Genomic DNA, 7,746 nt, shown 5'->3' with positions numbered 1-7,746 from the left:
CAGCATGAGGACCTGACAATCATCGATTCTTCCGAGTGCGTGAAAGATACGCTACGACTCACCGACACATCAGTGAACTTCTTCATGAGCAGAGCTCGCCCAGCACCGAGGAAAAGCGAAAAGGAAAGGCAGAAGCCAATAACAAGAGGAATCGCAGCACCTTGCGATACACAGAATTACGCGGCTGCATCACCGACCAGGATAAACTACCCCAACAAAGTGATCCAATTTGGACTGCAATGACGAAACCCTCGAGATAAGCCTGGTAGCGCATTCGTCCGATAGCTGCTTCCTCCGAAGCTCCACCTTCGGTGCCGTTGGTCACGGCCGAGCCCTCCAGAGTACCTTCGCGTGGAGGAGACGGATAAAAACATAAACTCAACAACGGACTGATCATACGTGATTTATCCCACAGCGTATCGATGCATTCACTCCGGGCACAATGCTCAGGTTGCGGACAACGCGGATAGCCATTTGTATTCGCACTTTCGAGCCTAGTGATACGTATCTTTACATATTTGTCCTCTTTGAGAACGATTACATGAATATACGCAAGGAGAGAATAATATGGTTAATGATAAAACAGTGATATTTATGAATAGCTAATCCAGTATTGACGACATTCTTATGAGATCAATTTATCCACCTCTTAGGATCCTGGCACGATCATGGGCCAGGCCTCTAGCGGAAGTATCACGAATAGACTCACTGGCGATCTTAATAATAATGGAGTTTCACCCGTTTTACGTGAAGTGGCGTAAAACTCAGTGGAAAACGCGATATTCGCCGTGAAATATGTTTTTCACTACTGTTTTTCATATCACGGGTGAAACTCCAATAATCAGGATCCTGTAGCTCCTGAATCTGCCGAGCCCGCTATAGTGCGAAAAGAAAAAAAGTAATCCAGCATTAATCGGCCCCGTCAACTTTACTACTTGCATAAGTCCACAGCACTGATCTGTCCGCTATCGTGCTCCACAGTTACGACTTTGGTAACCGTATTGACGACGAGCCTTCTGACTCCTGCCTGGGAATCCAGCACGTCGTGCACCAAGTCGGCCTCCAGCGCACAGCAAAGATTTGCCACACGCACTTGCGTTACTGTCTCGGTCGACGCCATTCAAATGATCCAAAACGGAGAGAACTACGACCTACAATAGGCGAACCTTTGCCCAGACATCCCGGCCCGATCGACGCAACCGATCGAATCACAAACAGTTTTACGCACCATGTAAACGCTCAATAGCTACTCCGGAAACCCACAGCTGGAATATGGCGCAATATTCCGACACCACACGACAGGGAAATCGATCTCAGTAACACATGTGAGTCAAGCGATTTCCACGATGCTGATGATCCCGTGAAAAATCATCTCTAGAGGCTTCGATCGCCCTGCCCATTGATTGAGCCTCCGAGAGAGTGAGCCGCTCATACTCCCCGACCGCTCTTCCACTACTCTCCGCAGGGGACCGACTACAGCAGCTGTCATACGCGGGTCTCATCAGGAGTGCCAAGGCACGCTAGGCCTATTCCAGGCAGTCGGAAACGACACAAAGTACTGTTCACTCATCGGTAAGGTATGGCTCGAGTTTCCCTCTGTTCTTGTACACTCTGAAAAAGTGCACGAGCGAGCTTTCGAGTTTCCTTCCTAACTGTAAAAGCTTGTATATGAATTAGGTTAGAAGTGTACAGAAACCGGCGCGAATTTGCTCAAAATTTTCATATTGTCACCGACACAGTTGGTTGACCATGTGCATATCTTTCCATACTGGACCTACCCTAACTTTCAAACACATACCATCACGACGTGAGAAAAAATCAAGACCACCATGGAGACATCGATGCCCCTCGCAGATCGACTTCGTTCGACCATCCGTCGGAGCTTTGCTTGTGGAGGAACAGTACGGTCTCGGCAATAGTCCGCGGTGAAATCAAGTTGGGAAGGCCTCCTTTGGAAACTAGCTGCGCTCTCACCCATGGAGTGTCGACAGGTCCATCGATCACCACATGGGCTACGTGCACCTCAACACGAAAATACAGTTCACGATGAGTTTCGACTCTCACTCCTTTAGGTCCCAACTCGCAAGTTAGACTCTGCGCGAGCGCCCGCTTAGCATGTAGTGCACCGGAGAAAGCTGAGTAACCAGCTCGACCTGATACGAAGAGAAGGGTCTATAAGAAGACTATGTAGTATCCCAAGAGAATGCAAAAAGACTATGTAGTTTAGCATTGGAAACATCTGCTGCTACAACACCGTCACGCTGGTGTTCGGGTAGGGAATGCGCTGAATGATGGACTCATATTCGATCGAGTGCTTATTCATTAAGACCTCTGAGTTGGGGTATAGTCGACTCCAGAAAATACGACTGACCCATCACGTTCTACCTCTGACTGAAGCCGTTGCCGATGTGACGACCAAGGTCCCCTTTCCTCGCTGGCCCATCCTCCTAGCACATTCGCGACCCGTATAGAAAGCACTCAAACACGCCATCTCCCAAACCTTGCGATATCTACAAGTAGAATGGCTGCAGAGGAACGACAGCCCTTAAGTTCGAGATTGGGATAGACGTTTCTTAAGCCACACTCACAAGGCGAAACTGGGCAATCAGCGAAGTAGAAAATCCATCCGAAAAATGATCTGACACTCTCGCCAAGACTGGCCTACACTCGAGTTGTAGTCTGCTCAACAGAGAAAGACACATTAGCACCAATGTTGTGAACGCAAAGCGTTATGGGTCCAAACCTCTTCTCAGTCTCTTGAAAATATACACGACTTCGAAAAATCAGGATGAGGTCTTCCACTAGAGCGTCTCGATAAAGTGTCCGTCGAAACGACGCAGTTGCTTCTATTCGAATACTCCGACTGTCGTTGTCTCGAGAATCGCATGCAAGGTCAGATCTTACTTCAAAGAGTTTGAAGACTTCTTCTTCGACACGTGCATCAGCTTTTATTCCGTGAATCTTACTGCTTCCCAACTCAGCCACAATTCCTGCGAGTTTGGATCCATTACGCCTCGATGCTACTACAGTGGATATACCTGTGAGCAGTGTTGGAATATGAGTTCGTTTTTCTCAGCTAGGATTCTATAGAAGGGTAGAAAAATGTAACTCCGAAAATTTCCTCAGCATTTCCATGTTGTCACCAACATATGTGGTTATTTGGAATTTTTCCACACTGCCTGTGAGACTTTGTGAACATATCTTTAAAGCCTTACCCGGGTCCTCGGCAAGGTGCTCGATGATGGCTCGGCCAATACCGTCGCCACAGCCGACAACCAGAGCAACTCCACCATGCTGATGCGAGATATGAGACGCGACACGCTCAAGTCGGCTCAATGGTGGTCCGCTGGATAGCATCTAGACAGACCTGCAAAAGTAGGGAGTCCGTCTCGCGAGGCGATCAGAAGTAGCCGCGGTACTCTCTTTACAGTGCGAAGTACTCCTAGCTTTGCTGATTTAAGGAAGTGATAATTTCGTGGCGCGTGACGGAGATAACTGCGCTGTAGTTGTGGTTGCTTGTCCCTCGTGATCGAAGGCGTCTGTGGTTGCTTTCCCTCGTGGTAGACGAATTGTTTTCTAGCATGATAGATGAGCTCTCCTTGTGACCCTCGGCCATGCAAACATCAATTCTACTGGTATATTTCATGTCGTAAAATTTTCGTATTTTTGTCCATTTTTCTCCTCTGTGGTATTTCCCATGTTCAAAGCTATAGCGACATCTCAGGCCTCCTGATAAGGAAACAGCTGCATGTTGACATCAGTTTGATTCCATCCGCCCTCACTCGCAACCATGGCCCCCAAGAAGAAGGTAGAAGAAGTGAAGAAGGTCAAATTCGGTCGACCAGGCAACACTCTTCGCATGGGTCTCGTCGGGCTTCCTAATGTTGGCAAGTCCACCACCTTCAACGTCCTCACCAAGGTACCATGAGCCTCTCAGTTGGTTGTCTCCTCCTATTGTTTTCTCCCCTCCAGTGTTCGATCCCTGCTGAGAATTTCCCCTTCTGTACGATCGACCCACACGAAGCTGTTGTTAATGTTCCTGATGCAAGGTAAGGGCAGCGGCGAACTCGGTTGGATTTCTACTGTCATATTCTCGTCGGCAGGATGGACTGGTTGTCGGCTACTTTCAAGCCCAAGAACACCATTGCTGCGGTCTTGCGAATCTGGGACATCGCTGGTCTAGTGCCCAATGCTCACGAGGGAGAGGTACCAGCCCCGTCGCGCACCAGTCGTGTTATGATGAGTTTCTCTCTTTTGCAGGGTCTCGGAAATGCCTTCTTGTCGAATATCCAGTCGGTCGATGGTATCTACCACGTATGCAGAGCTTTCACTGATGAAGACATCGTGCATACCGAGGGAGAGGTAATTTCGGCCGGGACTTGTTGGGAAAAAATAAATGGCATTTTCTCGTTCAGGTCAACCCCGTTCGGGATCTACAGATCATCCAGTCGGAGCTTATCTTCAAGGATCTTGCCCAGGCTACTAATCGCGCTGCGGAGTATGCCAAGAAGGCTGAGCAGAATAAGAAAATGAAGGAGCTTAAGGAAGAGTAATAAGTCCCAGTGCTTGTGGACTGTAGCAATGAGTTTGTCAGGTATGACGCGCTCGTTAAGTGTCAGAAGGTCTTGGAAAGTGGCAAGCCTCTTAGACTCTGTGATGATTGGACTTCCAAGGAGGTTGAGATTATCAACAAGTACTACGTCGCTGTCATGTCGTGCCCATCAGCGACTCTCATTAGGTATCAGTTCTTGACCACTAAACCCACTGTTTACCTCGTTAACATGAGCGAGAGGGACTTCGTCCGTCAGAAGAACAAGTGGTTGCCTAAGATCAAAGAGTGGGTCGACACCAACGGCGGTGGCCCTATCATTCCCTACTCTGCTGCCTTCGAGATGGAGTACCAAGAATGCGGTAGGCGGGGCGAATTGGTGTTAGTCTTGACACTAGCTAGGATTGTCGATATCGCAGGTGATTCGGAGGAAGACAAGAAGGCTTATCTCGAAAAGACCGGTGCGAAGAAGTCCATGATTGATAAGATCATCAAGACTGGGTAAATTCGCGTCGCTTCGCCTCTTGTGGTATTCTATGATCAGTTACGACTACTTGGATCTTATCCACTTCTTCACTTGCGGTCCTGATGAGGTCCGATGTTGGACAATCCAGAAGGGCACCAAGGCCCCTCAGGCTGCTGGTGTCATTCACACTGGTAACTCTGGCATGTAGTTGATCGGGTGTTGGGAAGGCTCTTCGCTGACAGATATGGAGCGTGGATTCATCTGTGCTGAGACTTACCGATACGAGGACATTCGGGAACTCGGCGATGAGAGTGCTGTAAGCAGAGCCATTATTAATCAGTTGCTAACGTCATTGGTCAAGAACTTTCTCTCTTATCTAGGTTAAAGCAGCGGGAAAGTTGCACCAGAACGGCAAGAATTACGAGGTCCTAGATGGCGATATCTGTTTCTTCAAGTTCAACGTCAGCAAGGGGAAGTAAATGGTTGTCGAGTCGTGTCGGCATCGAACTGTCTCCGCGAGTTTCTCGTTGTTCCCTACGGCTAACCATACTTGGTTTGCGGAAGCAGCCGTCTACTGCGGCTCGTACCGCTGAGATCATCGCTCGTGTTGAGTTTGTAGTTGTCAATATTTCCCGGTTGGATGGAGTATCTTACTGTGCGTTTTTTTTTCATATGGCAGAGTCGTATTTTGCAGCGAAAAGGCGGTATCTTTTTCACCAAGGCCTCGACCCCGAAAGGATCATTCATGCTGATGATGATTGGCAGAAAGAGTAGTATGAGCTCGGCGGGTTGTTGCTAGTACTGGGGTCAACTAATCACTCGGGAGTATATCGTTGGTTCGATCGCACTATATCCCGCGGCATTCAATTGCTGAAAGTCGATACTCTGCACGCCTCTGTGCATCTGACTGCAGACACTTGTATTCAGATCCGAGATCTTGACGAAAATGTTGGTGACATATGAAGATGCTGTGAATGTCTCGAGATGTCTTGACTATGTTTGTTGTCGGGACATCGCAGTGCCTCTGGAAACTCCTTTAGGAGATGATGTCGATAAGGTAAACCCCAGGCATCATGACGCTTTCCAGCGAGTGCTGTTGACCATTGACAGATTGCAATGGTAGGTGCTGTGCCTCGGCGCCAACATGGTGGAGACTCCCGCTTATGCAGCTCAGATCGTAGCCAAGCACCTCAGGAGGAACCCTTCAAGAGCGGTAACTATCTCGAAATTCATTTGTGATTTCTTGTGAGGCCCCGCTTATTCAGTTGACCCTCATTTTATCCGGCGGAATTGGACGGTTAACACCACTGTTGTGTGAAAACGTGATTGTTTGGGCGAAAAAAGAAGGCCTCGCAGAGCTTGGTAATACATGGAGAATCCTATTGATTGCGGTTATGTTACAGCGGAAGAGAAATTCACCTCATGTCTCTTCAGTTTCTTGGCTACCCACTGGAGGTGTACCGTTTCAGAGTAAGTTGAAGGGGCTTGTGAAAACAGAAGAGTTGAAGCTTGTGAAAGAGAAGGACGCGATCAAGTTTAGTCGCCATGGCTACAAATCAAGGGATGATCTCGAAGCGTAGGAGCTGGTCTTGCTCTTGTTGCTCGTCAATAATTTTCGGCATTATGAGTGTCAATAGAAAAATCTACAACCAAGCTTTAGTCTTAGTTGAATAGAATCTTCAAAGAGCGACTCATGCTTTATGCAGTCCCCCGGATTATCCACGTTTGCAGATATCTTACCGAGGCCAATATTTACCTTGAAGTGATACTCGGTGTCCTCGTCGAAAAAGAGAAACTTGTTGAATATAAGGATATTTGTATGCTTGACCGTCACTCAGCAGCATCATTCGATAGGAATGAATTCGACGGCAAGCTCATCATAGTGTTAGAAAATACCAGCACTAACACTGGCAATAATGTTACTCACACGAAGGAGTTACTCAGCGAAGCGAGGCTCTTGAGCCCCGCGTCTCGGATGGCCGTCGTGGATATTCCCTACTTGGGTCGAAGAGCTCTAGCTACTCTCGCGTGGCACTTGGGTGAGTCAAAATTCCTCATTTTCCAGGCGAGAATTGATCATCGCAGGCTCTCTTGTTGCTGGTTTCGAGCCGCGCATGCCCCCGGTTTTGTTGAATTATCCCAAGGATTTTCAAACGCTTCCCGATCGGGTTTTAGCCATACATATGGCTGCCGGCGAGCTTCATCGATTAGCAAAGTAAGTTTGTTCTCCGCATATTTATTGTTGGATGATGGCGTCCCCAGATACTCTCTCGGTGGACCCCAAGAAAGATTTTTCGACAGACCAAATGACTTTCCAGACTTGCTGTATGAACGGGTTGTTGAAGCTGAGCCTCTGTTGAATGAAATGTGCCGTGTCCTCGGAGAAGATATCCCATTGTGATTCCTCCTGTGTTTAGTGTGCTGAACTTTCTAAGCTTGAGCGTTGTTTGTTGAGTGAAAGGGTTATCAACGCCCAGCGTCCATGAAATCTTTCGTTGAGGATAGGGGAAAGGTACACTTCTTAAACAGTGAGGGTGGCTGTAACTTACAGCCTGTAAGCCGCAACTGTGTCAGTGAAGGTTTCGTTAGAAAGAAAGATCAAGCAAGTGCACGAAATGAGAAATATGTTGGTGTATTCTGATGTTATCGATCAAACCGTATGTTGTGAGATCGAGATGGTTCCACCCATGAACCAGTCTCGTTCCTTCCTTTTTTCAAGTCTTGTCTCAAG

At 47.9% G+C, this 7,746-nt stretch overlaps 4 protein-coding genes across 4 annotated transcripts; 2 read left to right on the top strand and 2 right to left on the bottom strand.

The window, feature by feature from the left end:
• Positions 1-638: 638 nt before the first annotated feature.
• Pmar_PMAR028235 (hypothetical protein) lies at positions 639-1,120 on the bottom strand (the record flags this gene model as incomplete). The annotated part of the gene is made up of 2 exons (XM_002774185.1): positions 639-681; positions 936-1,120. The coding sequence occupies 2 exons, from the start codon at positions 1,118-1,120 to the stop codon at positions 639-641; spliced, it is 228 nt and encodes a 75-aa protein (XP_002774231.1).
• Positions 1,121-1,818: 698 nt separating this feature from the next.
• On the bottom strand, positions 1,819-3,357 carry Pmar_PMAR028234 (oxoacyl-acp eductase, putative; the record flags this gene model as incomplete). The annotated part of the gene is made up of 6 exons (XM_002774184.1): positions 1,819-2,022; positions 2,065-2,153; positions 2,386-2,510; positions 2,666-2,754; positions 2,905-3,038; positions 3,216-3,357. 6 exons carry the CDS (start codon positions 3,355-3,357, stop codon positions 1,819-1,821), a joined length of 783 nt encoding a protein of 260 aa, XP_002774230.1.
• A 402-nt stretch (positions 3,358-3,759) lies between these two features.
• On the top strand, positions 3,760-5,582 carry Pmar_PMAR028233 (GTP-binding protein, putative). The gene is made up of 11 exons (XM_002774183.1): positions 3,760-3,919; positions 3,973-4,049; positions 4,104-4,206; positions 4,261-4,362; positions 4,416-4,549; positions 4,595-4,693; positions 4,739-4,911; positions 4,969-5,050; positions 5,094-5,206; positions 5,258-5,331; positions 5,396-5,582. The coding sequence occupies exons 1-11, from the start codon at positions 3,791-3,793 to the stop codon at positions 5,492-5,494; spliced, it is 1,185 nt and encodes a 394-aa protein (XP_002774229.1). The 5' UTR covers positions 3,760-3,790; the 3' UTR covers positions 5,495-5,582.
• A 105-nt stretch (positions 5,583-5,687) lies between these two features.
• On the top strand, positions 5,688-6,595 carry Pmar_PMAR028232 (hypothetical protein; the record flags this gene model as incomplete). The annotated part of the gene is made up of 4 exons (XM_002774182.1): positions 5,688-5,785; positions 5,943-6,072; positions 6,139-6,228; positions 6,485-6,595. 4 exons carry the CDS (start codon positions 5,688-5,690, stop codon positions 6,593-6,595), a joined length of 429 nt encoding a protein of 142 aa, XP_002774228.1.
• Between the last annotated feature and the right edge of the window lie 1,151 nt (positions 6,596-7,746).

Source organism: Perkinsus marinus (genome assembly GCF_000006405.1).
Source record: "Perkinsus marinus ATCC 50983 genomic scaffold scf_1104296958686, whole genome shotgun sequence".
Lineage (NCBI taxonomy): Eukaryota > Perkinsozoa > Perkinsida > Perkinsidae > Perkinsus > Perkinsus marinus.
Note: the sequence above shows the minus strand (reverse complement) of the source record. Positions and strands in the feature narration are given on the sequence as shown.

Coding starts and splice junctions, on each gene's coding strand:
- Pmar_PMAR028233 (XM_002774183.1), top strand. CDS start 3,791: ATGGCCCCCAAGAAGAAGGTAGAAGAAGTGAAGAAGGTCAAATTCGGT. Junction 4,207..4,260: donor CCAATGCTCACGAGGGAGAG/GTACCAGCCCCG, acceptor TCTCTTTTGCAG/GGTCTCGGAAATGCCTTCTT. Junction 5,332..5,395: donor AACTCGGCGATGAGAGTGCT/GTAAGCAGAGCC, acceptor TCTCTTATCTAG/GTTAAAGCAGCGGGAAAGTT.